Genomic DNA, 22,709 nt, shown 5'->3' with positions numbered 1-22,709 from the left:
GATCCACACCGTGTGAACTAAAAACGGACACTACTACATGTGGAGGAAGTGATGCAAATGAGACTGTTAACTCAAGAGAGTACAGAGAAATAGTGGGCAGTTTGATATATGCCATGACGTGTACGAGACCAGATATAAGCTGGGTTGTTAGCAGACTATCTCAAACACTAGCTCATCCCACGAGAGAGGACTTAGTAACGGCAAAACAAGTCCTCAGATACCTAAAAGGCACAAATGACTTTGAACTGATCTTTAAGAAAAGCAGTGAGGATCTAGATCTAATTGCTTACAGTGACTCTGACTGGGCATCCTCTGTAAAAGACAGACGCAGTACAACAGGCTACTGTTTTGCACTTACTAAAGAGGGACCAGTAATATCTTGGAAAACAAAGAAACAGCCTACAGTGGCACTCTCAACATGTGAAGCTGAATACATTGGTCTTGCAACCACTACTCAGGAAAGCATGTACTTAATCCAACTGTTAAACGGCATGGACAGAAAAAGGTACACATGTACTAAACTGTTTGGGGACAACCAAGGGGCCATTGCTTTGAGTAAAAACCCAGTGAACAGACAGAGGTCAAAGCATATTGATGTGAAATATCACTTCATTCGTGAAGCGGTAAATGAAGGGAAAATCCGCATTGAACACTGTCCATCAGAAGAAATGGCTGCAGACATACTAACAAAACCAGTTACAAGAGTGAGACTCAAAAAGTTTCAAAAATGGTTCTTTGGAAATGCATAAGATGCTATGGGTTAACAGCATGAGAACAAGAGGGGGTGTTAGATTTGTGTTCTCATGAGTAAATATATTAATTTATCTTATGTTGTGAAAGACGTTTTCTGATTGTCATTTTAGTTTGAAAAGGATTTTATTTTGGTGATTATAGATTACTTCACTTCCTGTTCCTTGTGTTCCGAAGCGCGAACTGCTGAAGTAATGTATGGTTTTCCCTCCTGTGTTGCTAACAATAAAAGAAACGGGAAAAGTAATCAACCAACCAAGTGTGTGCATTATTAAGAGAACATGGCCGAAGAAGAAGAAAACTCTTCGAGCTCAACAAGGTATAATTATGTTTGCTGCAAAAGAATCATTGTTTATTTGGGTTCATTCATTCATATTATGTATTTGATTTCAAAATAAAAGTCTTGTGCTTCTTTTATGCATTATTGACTATGTGCACGAGACAATGCTAACTTCCTGGTTTGAGACCGGATGTGGGGTTGTGCATTTCCGGTAGCTTTACTTTGCGGTCAATCGCTACTGCGAAGATATACTCCAAAATCATGTCCAAAACTCGAAAACGGAAAGATTGCGTTAAGTTACAAAGAGCAGAAGGTGGGAACACTCACCACTGTTGTGTCATAAAAAAATCTAATGATCAATTTTGATGTTTAAAGCGTTTAGATCGATCAGTTGTTTACATCACTCAACACAAGCAGAACTGCATTACTGCATGCAGAAGACACATCGTCCACATTCAGAAGCACATCTCTGTATAATGACTGGTCTTATGATTTAAACAGGCAAATGTTCAGCATTCAAACTACAGGTGAAGAATAGTCAAACCAGATGTTTCCCCGTTATGTCGATATCAGCTAGTCAAGTACACACCTACACAGCATGTTAACAAACCGTGAAAAAAGCCACACAAAAAATGAATGATTGCTGGTAACGGTTTCTATACATTAGTATTTACGAAGGGTATGTTGTGACTTACCTTCAAAATTACAGCGGTCCCTCGCTATAACGCGGTTCACCTTTCACCTCGCTGTTTCGCGGATTTTTTAGTGCAAGTTTGCATGCTTTTTTTTACGTCACATTGTGTCCTGCGTCCTGATCGCTGCAGACGATCTCCTCCGTGACGTCTCTCCTGTACAGTACAGAATCGCTGCATCGATCGCTAGCAGTGTGACTGCAGTACTGTATGTCCACGAAACGTTTTGCACCGTCAAAAAATAAAATTGGCTACTTGATTTCACCTATCGCTGGTTATTTTTAGAACATAACACCCGCGATAAACGAGGGACAGCTGAGAAATATAACATTTGAATCCCTTTTCTCTTTTGCTCTGAGGCACGGGGGAAAAATATCGACAAGTCGATGAACATCATTTACAGATATATTGGGTAAATGCCCAAGACATCTATAGAAATGTAAATCGCCGCTTGATTCATTCATTTGCTTAACTTGTTTTGGACCGTAAACCAGGCGCGAATAGGACACCGGAAACAAAGCTCCCCACAGGAGTTTCCGCACCGGAAGTAGCATATGCTAACGTGCACATAGTCAATTGAAATCTAATTTTTGGTTCTAAATATTTAGTAACATATTTCACCTGCACCCTAAGAAATCAACTTCTGTGTTGGCAGGTTTCATAACAAAGTTCCTCATTTTTCAAAATAAACAGCTGCATTGAAAATATCATCAAGAGACACAACATCTAGATCTTTTTTGCACACATCCAAGGGGAATGGTAAGGCTGATAAATGTGAGGAAATCTTGGACAGTGTCTGTGTGCATGACTGAAGGTGAAGGTATGATCTCAGCGACTCTATACTCCACCTCTACAGGTTTTGCAGGAGGAAAAGAAAAAGACCTCAGAGGAGGTTCATGGATGTGACATGCAGGCATTTGGTGCAACAGAGGAGGTAGACGAGCCACTGTGGTGACCACTAAAGGCAGAAGAAGAAGTGGGGGGGTCAACTGATGTACAGCTAAGCCTAGGCCAAAGGGGAAAAAAGGCTTGCTGTCAGACTATTGAGGAATATATTAAGCTCTAGAGTAAAAAACTAACCTGAACAATCGCCTCTAACTGACAACTGTCCTTTTATTAGTGTTATTATTATTTACCTCCACTTGTGTTTCTTTCACATGTCATGTTTAACATATATCACCCATATATAACTTAATTGTTGTTTCAGCTGACACTAAATCTGGAATGAACCACTTGAAGACAAAATGGGCCAGTAGGATGGGTTATTGCTAGTATAATAACTTAAAAGTTTGTTTTATTCATAATTTTGACACTGACGTTTTTATCTTTTACTGCAAATGTATACCAGTGTCAGAGTAAATCTGTAATTTTAACATGTAGGACATATAACAAAAACACAACAAAACTGATGAAAGAGAGAAAGAATGCTGCTTTTTATGGTTCTGAGATTTTACAGCAAATTCTGAAAACACTCTTGTGGACAGAGCCCTGTTTGACACACAAAGGTGTTTAAATTTGTCAGCATTTAGTGTGGACATAGTCTGAGTGTGAGATAAAGTCTGCCGCAGAGTGGCTACATCAGTCTGTGTGGCCTCCCGGCACCCACCACAAATGAGACAATTCATCTTTGCTCCCATACATGGCCACAAACACTGCCTTTCTTTGTGCACGCACGCACACACACACGCACACATAGCTGTCTAATCTGCTTCTTCTCTGCAACCACAGCAGGTATTTCACCTGCTGTTGTTTCTCTTTTATCCACCTCCACTGCACAGACAGCGTCCACTCTCGCATCTTAGAGCTGCCTCTTGTTATCGGTGTTGCCCTGGTTTAGAAAATTCAAGATGATGTTGTTTTTGAGGCAAGTCTTTGTCCTCAAAATTATGTTTATATAAAACAGAACTGTTTGCCTAATAGCCTATGCTGGGAAAACAACAAATGATCAAAATTAAGTCTTGAAAGCATTCGTCATATGTTTGTCACTACAACATAATACCAGTAAGATTATATGTCCTGTAGATATAAAGAGAATATTATTAGCAATAACACAAAAATCTAGACACCTTAATTTATGTTGTTGTACAATTATTGTTTTTGTTTTTTTCATTTCAGTTTCTCTGTACAGACTGGTGGATTTAATGTTTATTTTGACCACTGCTAGTCAGAGAGTACACAGTCATGCTCAGACTCTGCGTTTTTCACAGATATATACATATACAGGGAGTGCAGAATTATTAGGCAAATGAGTATTTTGTCCACATCATCCTCTTCATGCATGTTGTCTTACTCCAAGCTGTATAGGCTCGAAAGCCTCCTACCAATTAAGCATATTAGGTGATGTGCAACTCTGTAATGAGAAGGGGTGTGGTCTAATGACATCAACACCCTGTATCAGGTGTGCATAATTATTAGGCAACTTCCTTTCCTTTGGCAAAATGGGTCAAAAGAAGGACTTGACAGGCTCAGAAAAGTCAAAGATAGTGAGATATCTTGCAGAGGGATGCAGCAGTCTCAAAATTGCAAAGCTTCTGAAGCGTGATCATCGAACAATCAGGTGTTTCATTCAAAATAGTCAACAGGGTCGCAAGAAGCGTGTGGAAAAACCAAGGCGCAAAATAACTGCCCATGAACTGAGAAAAGTCAAGCGTGCAGCTGCCAAGATGCCACTTGCCACCAGTTTGGCCATATTTCAGAGCTGCAACATCACTGGAGTGCCCAAACGCACAAGGTGTGCAATACTCAGAGACATGGCCAAGGTAAGAAAGGCTGAAAGACGACCACCACTGAACAAGACACACAAGCTGAAATGTCAAGACTGGGCCAAGAAATATCTCAAGACTGATTTTTCTAAGGTTTTATGGACTGATGAAATGAGAGTGAGTCTTGATGGGCCAGATGGATGGGCCCGTGGCTGGATTGGTAAAGGGCAGAGAGCTCCAGTCCGACTCAGACGCCAGCAAGGTGGAGGTGGAGTACTGGTTTGGGCTGGTATCATCAAAGATGAGCTTGTGGGGCCTTTTCGGGTTGAGGATGGAGTCAAGCTCAACTCCCAGTCCTACTGCCAGTTTCTGGAAGACACCTTCTTCAAGCAGTGGTACAGGAAGAAGTCTGCATCCTTCAAGAAAAACATGATTTTCATGCAGGACAATGCTCCATCACACGCGTCCAAGTACTCCACAGCGTGGCTGGCAAGAAAGGATATAAAAGAAGAAAAACTAATGACATGGCCACCTTGTTCACCTGATCTGAACCCCATTGAGAACCTGTGGTCCATCATCAAATGTGAGATTTACAAGGAGGGAAAACAGTACACCTCTCTGAACAGTGTCTGGGAGGCTGTGGTTGCTGCTGCACGCAATGTTGATGGTGAACAAATCAAAACACTGACAGAATCCATGGATGGCAGGCTTTTGAGTGTCCTTGCAAAGAAAGGTGGCTATATTGGTCGCTGATTTGTTTTTGTTTTGTTTTTGAATGTCAGAAATGTATATTTGTGAATGTGGAGATGTTATATTGGTTTCACTGGTAAAAATAAATAATTGAAATGGGTATATATTTGTTTTTTGTTAAGTTGCCTAATAATTATGCACAGTAATAGTCACCTGCACACACAGATATCCCCCTAAAATAGCTAAAACTAAAAACAAAGTACAAACTACTTCCAAAAACATTCAGCTTTGATATTAATGAGTTTTTTGGGTTCACTGAGAACATGGTTGTTGTTCAATAATAAAATTATTCCTCAAAAATACAACTTGCCTAATAATTCTGCACTCCCTGTAGATGTAGCATCCAGGCTTATGAGATGCGTGTCTAGTAAAAAATGTTTGCTCAGGGGTTAAAGGTACACAAAATATCCAGCTTTTGTGTTGCTCTTTAACATTCCAATGAAAAAAATTCCAAGACAAAAAAACAAGGAAATGACACTTTAGGTGACACGTAGCTGTACACTATTTTACTGTTGCAAATATGTTTATTTTACATATATCTCATTTAGTAATCCTTTTGTAAATTTGATTTAACACTGAGTGGACTGACACTGGCTTAAGTTACGCACACCAGAGTCCCCATCTCAGCATTGTGACGTCAAGTACCAACCAATTTACTGACCAGTTGATTACAAAGAAATCAAACTGACACTGACTTAAGCTAAAGTTGGCTTATGTCAATTATGTTATTTAAATGGTTATTTAAATGATCTGAGTGTTATATCAGTTGAATGGCACTGACAAAGGAACAATTAAATTACATGGGTAGAGTACCAGAACTGTCGCTACATCAGCATAAAAGACAGTCCTAAAAGATAAAGTTTAAAGAAATCCATGCACTGCTGCACCAAGGAAAATCGATTAAATCCCTCATCTGCAGCTCTCAGGACAGTAAACTAGTTTAAACGGTAGAGTAATTCTGCCAGTCTCTTAGATTTTACAGCAGAACATCACAAAAACAACTGCACAATTTAGAGGTGTATAACCTCTTTTTAAGTTTTGTGGATATTATACATGGTTATGCTGAGGATATGTCGGCCAATTTCCACTGGAAATGCCTTTTGGTTAAACTGTCAGCAAGGAATTTGCATTTGCACTGTAAAATTTTTATATAACTTTAATGCACATAAAAAACAGCTGCTTGTTTAAGTGAAAATACATTGGTGGTTTTTTTTGCACTAATAAAGTTGTGGAGTTGTAAAGTATTTTGTCTAGTGTCATTTATACCGTCAGTTATATCGTTATTGCAAATTTTCAGATGTATATCGTGATAAATATTTTTGGTCATATCGCCCTGCTCTATACGTCACATTAGAGCCCCGTCTCACTGCCAACCTGACTAAAATGTGACGCTATGTCACATTTTAATCCGTTGGGTTTCTTCCGGTGTTATTTTCAAGCAAGAAAGCTTTACCTTGCTAGCAGGTGTTTGAACCATGACAATGATCTTTTTACTAAACTTAGCAGTTTTGGAATCTAACTCTAACCAAACAGCAAAAACAAGCAGGCAAAAAATGTGAAGGAAACTAAACAGAATGAAAACAAAGTCAAAGTCAGCACAAAAACAGAGCTCCTACACAAGAGACAAACTGTGGTCTCGTAGCTGACAGTTTTGTGAATGCCACCACTACCTCTCCTGCTCTCTTGATACAGAATTTGTCACTCTCGTTCATACAGGAGCACTAGCTCTTGGCGGCATATGGCAGCTGGTATACCACAGTACTAACAACTCTGGACACCTTGAGAGCTGCCAGTAGCTTCAACAATATGACCCTGAAAATGTAATGGGTTGGAAAACAATAGGATTAAGCCATGGTTAGGTTTAGATACAAAAATAACTTTTCATTTACAGATTTTGTTTCCTTCCATTTCCCAGCTTGACACTCTTAGGCTACAAATCTCTTCTTATGGAATAATGGGATGTTTTTTTCTGCAGATGGTGGTAAAGTTACTGACCAGAAATATTTCCTCCTTCTGCACTGTCAAGTGAAGGTGGAGCAAAAACCAAAAAAATCACAGCAAATGCACCAGTGCTTCGCACCCACTTCCAGCACATGCTGAGGAAGCTACAGGGAGTGCAGAATTATTAGGCAAATGAGTATTTTGTCCACATCATCCTCTTCATGCATGTTGTCTTACTCCAAGCTGTATAGGCCCGAAAGCCTACTACCAATTAAGCATATTAGGTGATGTGCATCTCTGTAATGAGAAGGGGTGTGGTCTAATGACATCAACACCCTGTATCAGGTGTGCATAATTATTAGGCAACTTCCTTTCCTTTGGCAAAATGGGTCAAAAGAAGGACTTGACAGGCTCAGAAAAGTCAAAGATAGTGAGATATCTTGCAGAGGGATGCAGCAGTCTCAAAATTGCAAAGCTTCTGAAGCGTGATCATCGAACAATCAAGCGTTTCATTCAAAATAGTCAACAGGGTCGCAAGAAGCGTGTGGAAAAACCAAGGCGCAAAATAACTGCCCATGAACTGAGAAAAGTCAAGCGTGCAGCTGCCAAGATGCCACTTGCCACCAGTTTGGCCATATTTCAGAGCTGCAACATCACTGGAGTGCCCAAAAGCACAAGGTGTGCAATACTCAGAGACATGGCCAAGGTAAGAAAGGCTGAAAGACGACCACCACTGAACAAGACACACAAGCTGAAACGTCAAGACTGGGCCAAGAAATATCTCAAGACTGATTTTTCTAAGGTTTTATGGACTGATGAAATGAGAGTGAGTCTTGATGGGCCAGATGGATGGGCCCGTGGCTGGATTGGTAAAGTGCAGAGAGCTCCAGTCCGACTCAGACGCCAGCAAGGTGGAGGTGGAGTACTGGTTTGGGCTAGTATCATCAAAGATGAGCTTGTGGGGCCTTTTCGGGTTGAGGATGGAGTCAAGCTCAACTCCCAGTCCTACTGCCAGTTTCTGGAAGACACCTTCTTCAAGCAGTGGTACAGGAAGAAGTCTGCATCCTTCAAGAAAAACATGATTTTCATGCAGGACAATGCTCCATCACACGCGTCCAAGTACTCCACAGCGTGGCTGGCAAGAAAGGGTATAAAAGAAGAAAAACTAATGACATGGCCACCTTGTTCACCTGATCTGAACCCCATTGAGAACCTGTGGTCCATCATCAAATGTGAGATTTACAAGGAGGGAAAACAATACACCTCTCTGAACAGTGTCTGGGAGGCTGTGGTTGCTGCTGCACGCAATGTTGATGGTGAACAGATCAAAACACTGACAGAATCCATGGATGGCAGGCTTTTGAGTGTCCTTGCAAAGAAAGGTGGCTATATTGGTCGCTGATTTGTTTTTGTTTTGTTTTTGAATGTCAGAAATGTATATTTGTGAATGTGGAGATGTTATATTGGTTTCACTGGTAAAAATAAATAATTGAAATGGGTATATATTTGTTTTTTGTTAAGTTGCCTAATAATTATGCACAGTAATAGTCACCTGCACACACAGATATCCCCCTAAAATAGCTAAAACTAAAAACAAACTACAAACTACTTCCAAAAACATTCAGCTTTGATATTAATGAGTTTTTTGGGTTCATTGAGAACATGGTTGTTGTTCAATAATAAAATTATTCCTCAAAAATACAACTTGCCTAATAATTCTGCACTCCCTGTATAGTTAAAATCTTTGATGAATTATATATCTCCTGCTAACAGTGAAAGCTGCAAAAAGAACCTTGATTAAGACCTTTCCTTAATCAGAAATGATCTCAATCAGCTGGATGGGGAAAGTGGTGCATTTATACCAAGACTCATCATTGTGTGGCTGTGCAAAAAAAATCCTTTAATCCTGTTACTTCTTATTGACACTTTTTCTTCTAATGTTTTTCCTCACTCTGTTGCTGCATGTTGATTCAATTTGTTTATATGTTTGTTTGTTAGTGTTTTTAAAGACATGATTACACATTGGGTTTGGGTAGTTTCTGCACAGATCATTTTAAGATGCAGCGCACACCGCTGCTCTGTGGGGCTACAAATTGAACCTCAATACCAGACAACTAACCTAAATGTGTCAGACATTACTAACAAATCATACTAACTACCAAAGGCTGGCATAAAATATTTCACCGTCTGTCACCTCATAGTTACAACTTCACTTTCTATTAAGTTTGCTCTCACTGCCACATTTCCTGTCCAGAAGCACTCGAGTGGTAGAATTAGGGTTACGTTAATTTCTGCTTTGTCACTTAAATGGAATTTTCATCACAGAAAACCTTAAAGCCTACATTCACATAAGCAGAACTAGCAAAAGCACAGACAGATATGTGTGTTAAAAATACTCATAGTTAAAATACAGATTTTCTTTATTTAAGTAAGGTAAGTGAAAAAGTACCGGCTCTGAAAAGAGTACAAAGGCAAAAGGTAACTCTTTTATCTACCAGCTACTGTACAAAGTAAACTGTATTTCAGCCCATATTAATATAATAATAACATAACATTAATACGCAGGCATACAAACTTATTTCAACCTAAATTCTAATTCTAAGAAATGCACTCAGCTTGAATTTGAAATGCAACTTAGCCTTAACCTTATCCAAGTTGTTGGACGTTAAGAGTTTAAAGGCCAAAGCAATCAAGATTTTCTGTAAATATTTTCTATTGTTTACAACAGCCTACATGTATACACATGGGGACAGAAGATACCAGCACCAAATCAGCCATCTTTAGCAGAAAACCTGACTCACTGACTGAGCTACAGGAATCCATTATGAGCCACTTGAACTAGTTCACTAAATATAAAATAGGTCAAACTTCAACAGGTCGACCTCAAGCAGCTTAAATATATGTACACAATACATGCATCAATATTAATAATCTTTAAAAATCATGCATATTATAATAGATATTATAATAGACAGAAGTGATATTTTATTGCAGAATATTTATTCTAAAGACACCATTCCTTGAGCCAGTGTCCTCAAACCACAAATTTCAAAAGCATGTTGGTTTGTGATTCTTTGCGAAAGTAGAAAAAAACCTATTAGAGCATGTTTAGACTCACAAGGATTTTATTCGCTAAAATCATTATATGAACCTTTGGCCATATTTAATACGGCCATCCATTACTGTAGCAGAATATGTATGACAGAAAAAAAACATGAGATACTGCATTTTAGATCCCATTAACAATTAAATACATTATGCTGTTTAAACTTTTGAGTGCAGACCTTCACAGGGTACTGTGAAAAAATGATATTTAGTTCAGTAAAGGATCTGACTACTTCTTCTACAGCTGACTATTTGTGATCATGGTCATCTGACCATAAAACACCTGTTATATCCCCTCTGTAACCTTCAGCACCTCTGTCTCTGTCTTTCAAACACAAAATAAATCAATGTGACCACAAACCCATCCTCGGCTGTAAAGGAAAGGGCTGGTCAAAGGTCAGATGCTGGGGTGTTGCTCTTGGAGAACATGATCACATGGGGGTGAGCAAGGGTCAAAGTCTAGGTGCAGCAAATGAAACCAAATAACGTGGAGAGGGAGGTTGTTTGCTTATCAGATCTGTCCAGTTGTGCATGCATCTGTGTTGCACTTATCTGTGCATACGTTTGTGCAGTTTAAGGAAAAAGGTATTGATTTAGTAACAGAGCTCAAAGCTTTCGACATTGATTTCTTCCTCTGGAGAACTGGATGAGAGCAGGAAGGATCTGGAGGAGTGAGGGGTCAACACCTCTGCACTGCTGGCAGTACTGAACAGTAATAGGCTAATAAAACCATACTCTCCACCCCCCAAGCCATAAGTTCAAGGTTTAATGTGTTCAGCAACACACCAGCTCTTACTGCAATGACTAAAGAAACAAAGTCATAGGATATTCGCATATTATAATGATAATATTTTAAACAATTTTCAGGCATTTGCAAATCACATTCAAAGTCAATTAATGCACTTGTAAATATTTTTACAAAAGAGATCATTAAATGATAATATTCAAATGATTGCTTTCCCCAAAATATATTTAGCAATTTACACCATACATTAGCATGAATTTAAGTTAATTATTCTAAATTAATAATGCATAAATGAATTGATTAGCATTATTATTTGAATTCTAAATTGTATGTATGTTTTTTGTCTTCAAAAGAGGTATAAAAACCTCTTCAAATGGTTTTTACAGGGATAAACTAATGGATAATCACAAGGTAGTATAAGTTCCACTTAATCAGCTGCCTGCTGTTAATAATGCTCATGCAAACAACAAGAAAAAAACAAATCAAAATATGAAATCTGAATGAGGGAAATTATGTTGATAAATTTGGATTCTTTTGTCATTAAAATAGCGATCGTTGTTGCTCCAATGCAATTTCATAAGTAGAAAATTGAGAAAAATGTTTACATAAATATATTCCTGAGTGTAGAAGATTTACACAGATTGTAGTGACTGCATGCACCACTGGGCAAGCTAACAACGCTCAGCCTTGTATGTGTCCATGAGAAAATAAATTACACTATGAAGTCAACAGAAAAGATAAGAAAGGTGTGTGTGTGCGTGTGTGTGTGTGTGTGTGTGTGTGTGTTCTATTTATGTTTCTATGTTATGTTATGTGCTAGTGCTAACTAATAGCTAATTTGATTTGTTCATGCCTTATGGCAAGGTTGTATTAAATTGTGCTATTATGCTCTTTCACACACACACACGCACGCACGCACGCACGCACACACCAACAGGTAACCTCAGCTCGTCTGATATTTGACTATATTAGCAGCTTGTGCCTGACAGGCGTGTCACTGGAGTGGTGCACACTGAGCCTGCTCTCGTCCCTCAGGACACTTGTGAAGGTCATATTTAGCCAACTGATATAACACTCCTCTATCGCCTCTGAATATTACAGAAGCAAAAGCTTCAGAGAGGAGTAAGTACTGATAGCATTCTACAGAAATTCACACCTTTGGCTCGAACACTGTTATTCAGCAATTATTGCTGGATGATGGAGTGAACAAAGCATCCCTGCATTTTCAACACTCCGGTGCTGGAACAGTTTCATTTATTATCGGCTGGACGACTCCACATTTCAGTCAGGTAACATGTCTCCAGGCTTCCTGTGTAAAATAAAGGCACAGGCAGCTTTTCAAGAGTTTCATTAATATACAATTTCATTTTTTTTGAGTTGAAGATAAGCTGGAACATACAAAAGAGAATTAACCCTGTCTGGCTATGAAACTGTTGAGCTCCACATTTATTAATCCTTTGATGCCTGCACATTGTGTCATGCAAGACTTCGACATTCTCCTCCTAAGAAAGATCATACAGTCTACATGATCATGTAATAAACATGATCATGTAGACTGTATGATCTTTCTGTTTTTATTGATACACTACACGGGTGCCAGCTCAGACAGACAGTTGGTGGTACATATGCCCAGTGAAGCTCCCATGCTTGGCAGCCTGGCAGTGTCACTGGGGCCCTGCCAAACAGATGAGCTTATAATTGTATTTGATTTAATGCGAGGAAAGTATGCATAAGGTTTTACACATTGACTGACAGATTGATCATCCATCAGCATGCATTAGTGGAATGCAGGTGTTTTGTGGCCAGAAATATGATAGCCTGTGAACAAAAGGACATAAATGTTGTTTTATTTCAATTCGGACAGATTTCTGGTACCCTACTTGCAAAAACTACAATAATATGAAGGGTTTTTTTGTCTAGAAAATCTGTAGGTAATTATTTTAGTGTTTAGTTCCTCTAGCTCTTGCAGCTGAACTGCTGTTAACAAACACCCAAAATGCTAATTGCATCAACCTCATTAACCTCAGCTGCACAATACAATTAGCATTATTATTATTTATTATTATTTTTATTCACGTAGTATTTTTTGTTGTAAGAATTATTTGCATTTTGATCTGCAGGATTCATCCTCATATGTCGCTTTCCCCGTGGTGTCGTCCAGAGTGAGAGAACGATAACTAACATTTTCACACATGAAGAGATGAAGAGTCCGAGACTGACTAATTGAGCAGTTTTGAACTGTATTATGTGTACTATAAAAAAAAGGAGGCTGCCTGCCAGGATACGAATGTTGCTTATATTGTACACATTCCTATCACATTTACAAGAAGTGCTCTCTTTGAAGCTCAAACCCGGTTGCCTCCAGAGACTCCCACACAGACATTACAGGAGTCCCAAAGATCTGATTGTTCATTAACCTCGGCCTCTGCCTGGAAATAGCAACATACAACCTGTCATTAGTGAGTCATTCACTCTTGCTGTTTATCTCTCTTCTCTTTTCTCTCAGGTTTTCTTTTTTTCTGCTCCATTACTCCGAGGCTGCTCAATTCCAAATGTTCAGAATGTAAGAAGAAAATCGCAACATCTGTGGCAAGGATGACAAATCCCGAAGCAAAGCCGTACTTCAGTGAAACATAGTTAAGCATTTTTTGAGAGAGAGAAAGAGAGAGAGAATGAACAACAAGATACACTAGGTGGACTGTCGTTAGATTTTACACACAAAAAAGTGATTTATCAGTTTATCACAGTGATTTATCCCCGGAGAATAATCACTGTGGTGATCTCGTAACTTTAGCGTCTTTACTTCAATCAGGTTGGCAAAGAACTTTGGGTTAGGATAAGGTTAAGTTACATTTTAGCCACATGCTAAACAAGCATAGCTTAGCATAGGCCAACACTGCAACAGGTAGAACACTGTTGTTTATTTCAAAATAGCCAAAAGCTAATAATATTTCCATCAGTTTCTATTCATTTTTACATTGTGTATAATGCTAATTAGCAATCATCAGCATGCTAGAAAGAATTGGCTTCTCCTCATTGGCACTCTATTAAATGCAGAATTGAATTTAAAAATCCTTCTCCTCACATACCATATCTTGAATAATCAGGCCCATCTTATCTTAAAGACCTCATAATACCATACTGCCCAAATAGAGGACTTCGGTCAGACTGCTGGCTGATTTTTTTTTAGCTCCAAGAGTATTTAAAGTAGAATGGGAGGCAGAGCCTTCAGCTTTTTGTCCCCTCTTCTGTGGAACCAGCTCCCAGTTTGGATTCGGGTGATCTTTCCTCTTCTTTTTTTTTCAATAATTAAATAATTGCAGTTTGTCTTTGTTTTGTTTTTTTCTTTGAAGACCCAGATGTGCCTCATGGGCACATCTAATTTTTCTCCCTTTGCAAATAAAGAAAGCAAACTAGATCCATTTTTCCAGCTATCTTAATGTCCTTCCCAAAAATTAGCTCGCGCAGAATATCATCATAATCAATAGAAATGATCTACAGAAATAAGACCCCTGTTGCTTAAAAACGGCTGAGACCAAAATCTTGATCCTGAGATGTTCATTTTTACTTGCTCACAGTCTGATAGCAGTCACACCATGCTGTGTTCAAGTCCAACTGAGTCACTCTTTCATTATCTCCCACTGCTCTTATCTTTTTCTTTCACTGAAATTCTCTTTGCACAGACAGCCGAGGCACCCAACTGTGTGCAAGGGAGATGTACGCAGAGAGAGGATAAAGGACGCGTTAACAAACTGCAGTAGCTAAGCAGGATTGCTGAGACAGCAAGCTATGGTCAAGTCTAGAGTGTATATAAACCAATGCTGCAAGTAGAGAAGTAGAAGCATATCTCCCAATTAATGCCAGGCAATTAGGCCCACTGCTCTTCTAGGCAAAATTAAAAGTCATTACAGTCTGCAGGATATATATAAGTATGGGTGTGTGTGTGGCACACAGTAAGCAGCAGGTGATATAGTACTGCTGGTGTGTGCTTTTTCTCCAAATATGTTATCACATTTGCTTTTCATGAAAAGCTGCAAAGTAGCTCCATCTGGCCTTTATCTGCTGATAACGATAAGGGGGGGGGGCTAGTATGATTATTTAAATAGAGACATAGGCAGACAGTCCTTTACTGTTGTCCAAGAGGTTGTGAGTGGGGAGTTTCCTGACATATCATTGCTGCTCTCTAGTGGTTGCTGCAAAAACTTGAAATGTAAGAATGAACTCAGTCCCTTTGTCTGTATCTTTCTTTTACTACTGAAATGTACTGTTTGTACTAAGAATTTATGTGAAATAAATAATTTTTTAAATGACGTACTGATTTATTTCTTAGCAAATGTAAAACCTTTTTAACAATGAAATTCTTAACATATTTATTTTCTTAACAAAAGAAACAAATAATTAATTTAAAAAATAAAGCATAATGAGCTATTCTTATTTACTTAACTTGTAGTACATATTGACATAATGAAAATTCAGTATTTCATTTAGAGACTAAAACTGCTGAAAAATTAAAGCAAAATGAATAGAAATACAACAAAAATCAAAAGGTTTGTTTATTTTTCTGACAGTTATTTTCATTATCAATTATTTACATTACACTCTTGATTGCTTTTCCAATTAATTGTTTTGTATGTTAAATGTCAAAAATAGTGAAAAACATTTTTACACTGCTTCTTTTCACCGTCAACTTTGTTTTTGATTGATTAATTGAATCAGAATTTCAGATCAAGATGACTTTTTGAAACTGGTCTGAAAAACTATATGCTTGAATACAATGGACAATACCACCAGTGTCTTTGGTGGATGAAAATGATCAAATTGATACACAAAGAAAACAACAGTGTGGTTCAATGTACAGTGGGGCATACACAATGAAATGTTTCCCTGCTGTAGACTGACTCCTCCTTCACCTCACATGCTCTGCAGTAAGTCCTGGATTACCCTACTGACCCACGCTGAGTTCTCCGTGACACAGATTCACTTATAGCACAAAACCAGCAGAGGACATTAAAATCACATCAACACAACGTTGGTCATAGGACCTTAAACTCACCCAACCAGGGAGGAACCCAAACATGCGGAAATTGAATGTTTTGCCTTGTTTAGATCACATTATAATATAGCCTCTGTCATGTGGGGAAGCTTCCTAAACAGGACATTTTAAGCCCCAAGACCTACTTAAAGAAACAGGGCTGTTCTTTCTCTGCACGTATGCTGGTAATATTTTTGCCCCATGTGGTTGCAGAGTAGTTTCTTAATGACAGGGGAAGCCTGAGCAGTGCGGGGCCAGCTCCACGGCCCTCTGCATAAACAGCCATAGCTGGCTGCCATCTGGTTGGCTCCTACTTCAGAGCAGAGAACCCACTGAATCCTTACTGATCATCTCCACTGATTCCTACATTGAACTGCTGGAGTATGTAGGAACAGTTACGGATTGTAACATCAAACTTATACCCAAATAGTTAAAGGCCTGGTATAACCAAACTAACAAAAATCTAAATTCTTGCTTACTTTAGAGGATTTTTAGGGACACAGAAAGCATTGGTTTAATTTGACATATTCTTCTTTTCAGATTTCTGCCACAAATCCAGTGTATAAAGTGTATTCAGTGTATAGTGTAATAAAGAGAGGGACTATTACAAGCAGTACATGTAATATTGATTATTAGTAGTATATTTATAACATTAATAGTGCAATCATTGATTAATTATATCATCAGATAGATCTGATTACTAGTTTTTCACTAATCTATTATTTTCAAGGCCTATGGAGTGTCTCACACACACTCAAATGGCCTTCAAAGTCATTGCATTTTAAATGACTTCGCAGTTCCCAGTAACTACACTGCAGCGGTATTTAAAAATCTTCAAAAAAAACCCATTTTTTTATGATATTTAAAGTTCAGATTTCTGAGCTGATTTCTTAAGCAAACCAAAACTAGGTAACTTATCTTTTCCACATTTCTGGGTTTTGTACAATCACTATCAATTCTTACTGTTAATGTAAAGCTTAAAATGTCTCACAAACACCTGCACTGACATTTTTCATATGCAAGGAAAGATAACAAAGCAAAGAATGCTTTACCCTACAATAATGAGTCACGATAACTGGACGGACAGCAGTTCAACAGTCACTGATATTTTGGAGGGCACGTGCTCAAGCACAAAAAGGGCACATACTGTAAGTAGTATTTTAAAAAGTACATTGTGCACAATAACAAATGTATTAGCTACTTGCTTACTTTTCACAGTCTGACCTTTGGGTGAATTTATCAGAACATTCACTCCTAGAAAGATTGGCAACTGTCTTGAATATTTTAAACTGAATAATCGTTCTCACTAGAATGATGGACAAGACTGATGGGAAGGTTTATATTCACCATGTTTTCTCTTGCTGGCTCTCTGCGTTTTGAGATTTATATTTTTTGCCTATTTAAAACGCTTTTCCTGCCATCATTGTGCAGTGTTCTGTGTTCTTTGAGCTACATTAGTAAGTCAGTCACTCTTTTGACCCCCTACAATACATCCTGATTTTCTAGAGATAAATTTAGATTTTTGGTTTTGGCTCAACAAACTCTTCAGCAAAAACATTTCCCATCAGCATCATAATCTCAGCTGATCCATAAACGATACCTCATCCAAGATCAGTTATCTAGCCTTTAATCTGTTACAATGCCAAGCAGACGTCTTTACTTGTGGGACCCAAAAGTACGGCAGTCTGTGTGGTGAAGCAAAACTTTCCCATACTGCTATAAGCTTAGATATTTGAATAAGTAATGCACCTGTTTTCAGGAGAAAAAAAAAGAAAAAGAAAAAGCTTCTGTGAAAGCACTTAACAACTTCTCAAAAACACACAAAGCCCGTGTGGGCATGACAGAAAACATTCATACGCAAAAGAGCCAGATCTACAAAAGAGAGACACTTTCACAAGAAAGGCTTTCGCTCCTGCAGCAATTTTACGTCTGTGATGTAACTTCATTTGAATCACAAAGAAACAAAAAGCTTTCTCAAATCTTTGCACTGAATGCACGAGAGAGAGAAAAGGACGAAAACAAAATCAAAAATGCAAAGAAGTCCTCCTTTTCTGTACGGTGTTGTTATCCAGATAAGCACACAAATATAAGCGACTTTTGACCAGCTACACCCCTCAGTTCCCACGACGGAGTCGACTCATTTTGTGTTTGTGATACAGAGACTGTGTGTTTGAGCCTGTTGTGCCAACAGAAAAGTCGACAGGGGCAGCACTAGGGCAAGCTGTGGGAGGCTCACAGAAAAGAAGAAAAGAAAAAAAGCAGACACCGAGGCCGGGTTGATGAAGAGCCGAAAGAAGGAACTCAAGCAGAAATAAATCCCCCCCCCCCCCTTCAGAAAGACCCCCTCTTATTGGTAGTTCATTAGTCTTGATCTTGCCTTTGACCCACAGCAAATGCTGCAGCAAGCACACTGCTATGACACCGCCACTATACAAGCACAGACACAGGAATGCTGCTTCTGTTATTGTCTTTAAGTGCCAAACTCAGGCCAAGGCCTAGCCAGGGTTTCAAAAACAAACTAACAACCGTGCAAGGTTTTCACTCACTCACACACACACACACACACACACACACACACACACACCACTTCCGTCCATTCTCTCTCACAGAGAAAGGAAGTGGAGTCGAACTGGCCGAGCCCCAGCTGTCCAGACAGAGGTAGCCTGGCAAACCCAGTCTCCTGCCTGCCTACTTCCTCCTCTGAATGGCTGTAAAAGACTCACAGAGCATTTGCTGTGCTTCAGTGCTCACTGTTTTGTAAGATGTAGAGAGCCACTTCAAGTGTAAAGAAGTACTTAAATGTACTTTCTGCGATGCACAAGAGTGATAGTCTCAACCCTAATTTTTACGTGATCACATTTTGTCCCCCGCCTCTGTTTTGTTTTTAGGGCAAACCCAATAGAGGTTTTGCTCTCTGGGACTCAGAAGTTACATTGTGGGCCCCTCTTTGCTTAGTGAACATCTGCCTACATTTTCCATCAGTATTTATCCCCACAGTGGGCTGCCCACTGTGGGTCATGTGGCTCTGGTCATAGTGCCCCCACATGAGACCATAAGAAGCATGTTGCTGGGTGTTAGCACCATTGTTTCCTTCACTAACAATGCTGGGATTGTGATATAGTAAGAAAAAATGTGTAATAACTGAGAGACCTACTTGTTACATACTTGTTCAATATCCAAAATATGATCTTTGTACGACAGGAAAAAAATAGTACTGATACATTAGCAGTGAACGTAAATAGTCCATCTCTCTATCATCACTGTCATCACAATGTTTCTCCTAATCCTTGCATATTTACAGGGACATCTCTGAGATCTATGCGTGTGCTGTCCTTTTTAAACAGCTGCCAAACAAAGAAAGACTATAGGACAAACTTAACAACATGTTATAAAAAGCACAACAAGCAGGCTGCAGCATCTAAATAGTAGACCTCTGTTCAGCTGCCACACATTGTTAAAAATTCAAACTCTAGAAAAACACACCATCTGACGAGATTTTGATAGGAAAGAGAGAAAATAAGGGTCTGCTTCGTTCTGAGCTGCACGCAGATCATTAAAGTCCAAGTTCAAAAATGAACTTGATCAAAGATCACCATCACATGACAACCTGTGCATAAACTCCTCCAAAATGAGGCTGAGCTTTCACAGAGGATAGCATATTGATTCTAAGTGTTTATAGTTAGCAGTTTTTTTGCTTTTCAGTATACACACAAGCCATACATCCTTCTCACATCCATTTAAGAAAGTCTCAGGAACAGCAACTTTACCACAATCTCATTTGAAATGTGTGATTGGCCAAGGGTCCAACCTCTTACCTTGGGCCATTTGGGGTTGATGAGTCGTGCTTTGATTGCATCATCCAACGCGGTGCTGTACTCGCCCAGTCTCAGATATGCTGCAGAGCGGTTACTGTACAAAATGCAGTTTTGGGGATCGGCAGTCAGGGCTTCACTGTAAAGGCGAACAGCCAGTTCAAATTCCCCCTGCTGGCAGGCCTGGTTACTGCGACGCACCCGCTCAAGAAATTCAGCTTTGCTAAGGGCTGGGGGTCCAGTGCCAGACAGTCGATCGGCTCTTTTTACCATCTGGGCTGAAAGGATCACAGGTGCAGGAGAAGAGGTCGATGACGAAGAAGGGTCGGTGGTCCTGCTGGTGGAGCGAGAACCAAAAAGAGAGAACTGAGGAGAGAAGAAGCAAAAGGGAGGAGAAAAAGGGAGAAAGGGGAAGAGCAGGGTTAAATGTCTTGCAACTAGAGAAGAAATCTTTATTTTACTCACTGTTTGACATAAAATTTTTGGCAAATGAAATAATAAACCATTATCACCATCAACAAATGAATTCATTACTTCATTCAATCATATTTATATAGTGCCAACTTATTATTTGAAGGTAGAGACCCTGCATATAAAAAAACTGATCATGTGCCAATAACCATGAAACAGCAGGTCTTCCTGTCTTAATGGGCAGAAACTCTTTTAGTAGCATTTGTAGGACCAATAGCAATGATGATTATCATGAAAGCATATTGTCAATCAAATAGATGAGTTATAAAATCGATTCACCTAGCATGCAGTGTTGTGAAAGGAGAAGTATACAAACTGTCAAAACAGTTTTCCATATCAGGATGTAAGCATGTTTTTAATGCATGTTCAGCATTTTAACAAGACACCCTGTGGGGATTGATTACCTTATGGAGCCAGCCTCAAGTGGCCATTAGAGGAACTGAGATTTGTGACATTTGGTTTTGGGTTCAAATTTCATTTCCAAAGGTAGCTGCTTTGGGTTTCCCCATCTCCCACTGATGAATATCATTGCTCTTCAGACATCACCTCTACAAAACAACCATGATGCTGTTCATTTTAATAGTCTAAATGCTTCATTTAATCATTGCTTAACTGGTGAACTTGTACTAATTATTCATATTATTATATTGCTGCGGTATTGCAGTGGTTTGCACACATTCCTGGTTTAATCCCTGGAGGAGCCTGACCCTGAACTGCATAGGTGGAATTGAATTGATGGACGTTACCATGGTAAACATAGATGTTAATATTAGGAAGTTTAGAATTTTCATTGCATAGCCCTTTTAGTGGAAAAGGGTGGAGTGCCAACTCCGTGTCAGGGACAAGACCCTGCCCCAAGTGGAGGAGTTTAAGTCTCTCGGGGTCTTGTTCAAGAGTGATGGGAGAAGGGAGCGGGAGATCGACAGACGGATTGGTGCAGCGGCTGCAGTGATGCGGACGCTGTACCGGTCTGTTGTGGTGAAGAGAGAGCTGCGTGTAAAAGCAAAGCTCTCAATTTACCGGTCGATCTACGCCCCTACCCTCACCTATGGTCACGAGCTGTGGGTAGTGACCGAAAGAACGAGATTGCGAATACAAGCAGCGGAAATGGGCTTCCTCCGAAGGGTGACTGGCCTCTCCCTTAGAGATGGGGTGAGAAGTTCGGCCATTCGGGAGGATGACTACAGCATGTGACCAAAAGCACCAGAAAAAACTATTTCATATAGTATTTTTGGATGCTAGTATTTGTGTGTTTTATAAAGGCATCGGGTGATTTGTTTAGAATTTGGGTGCACTATTATTGGGTGTAGCAGCTATTTCAAATCTCACTGAACTGAGGTACATAGGAGCAAAGGGTGACATGTACAAAAGTTGAGCCCAGCTATCACATATTTTTAGCTGTTTCAATAAAAAAGCTGTTCACAGTGTTGTTTCAAAAGAAAATGTTCTTTCAGTGCTATTACAAAAGTTATTAAAAAAAAAAAAACCTTCCCGCATGCAGATTTCTATCCAACACAACACCAAACTGAAGCCGTTTCATTTGCATGATATGATCCAGTAGTTATTAGCAAATGGGATACCAAACTAGTGCCAGCACTTTTTCTTTCTGCACACTGGTACCAGCTTGAATTCCTCCGAGAGTTACAGAGACAGAAAGGAGGAAAGTCAGAGACTTAGTAAGATACAGGCTCTGTTCTTCTTGTTAGTTTCCGTCTCTGAAACTTTGTGTAAAATGTGCACACTGAAGTTCCCTTTCTGTAGCTTTAACATTGAAATGCTGCCTCCCTCTCTGATCTGGTGTTTCCAAATTTGTCCTTTCACCAGTGCTTACACGAAGGCTTTCATTATCTCTCTCTATTTCCCTTCACACACACACACACACACACACACACACACACACACACACACACACACACACTGAATTGTTTGGATACGCATTTAAAATATGCAGACTGGAAGGATTCCTAAAACTTGCAAATGCATCACCCAACAGTGGATTGAGAGGAGTAAAGGAAATGAAGGTTTTTGGAAGTGTACTGATTATTCACCTCATGTATGCATATATCACATGAGTGACATAAGAACTAACAATGATTTATTTCTTGAAGAATACTGTCTCATTAATTAATATCTGCTGATAAAGTAAAACATGAAATACATATATGTATTTATAAGTAAGCTGACTCAGTAAACAAATGGAATTAGATGAATTATAAAAACTTTTTACAGATCAAATATTCATGATAAACTTAAAAAAAATAACACAAAACAGTTGAGGAGAACATTGCATTCACAAATATATTGACTTGAACTTATATTTACGTGTATTCATGTCAATTATCCTTTTTTATTTTAGTATCCTTTGCTTTTAACTCCAAACCACGTTAGCCACTTCAGTCAGCTTTGTTTCTTGTTCCTGCTGCTTATAA

General features: G+C 39.1%; 1 protein-coding gene across 5 annotated transcripts in view; it reads right to left on the bottom strand.

Moving 5' to 3' along the window:
- ttc28 (tetratricopeptide repeat domain 28) overlaps positions 1–22,709 on the bottom strand; it is a 152,902-nt gene that overhangs the window by 123,134 nt on the left and 7,059 nt on the right. For all 5 annotated transcript variants that reach the window (XM_084935948.1, XM_084935944.1, XM_084935946.1 and 2 more), the window contains exon 2: positions 19,813–20,175. In XM_084935948.1, coding sequence (XP_084792074.1) covers positions 19,813–20,175 — 363 coding nt within the window. The remainder of the gene's footprint in view (positions 1–19,812; positions 20,176–22,709) is intronic.

Source organism: Perissodus microlepis, chromosome 7 (assembly GCF_051167445.1).
Source record: "Perissodus microlepis isolate ML-2025 ecotype Zambia chromosome 7, ASM5116744v1, whole genome shotgun sequence".
Lineage (NCBI taxonomy): Eukaryota > Metazoa > Chordata > Actinopteri > Cichliformes > Cichlidae > Perissodus > Perissodus microlepis.
Note: the sequence above shows the minus strand (reverse complement) of the source record. Positions and strands in the feature narration are given on the sequence as shown.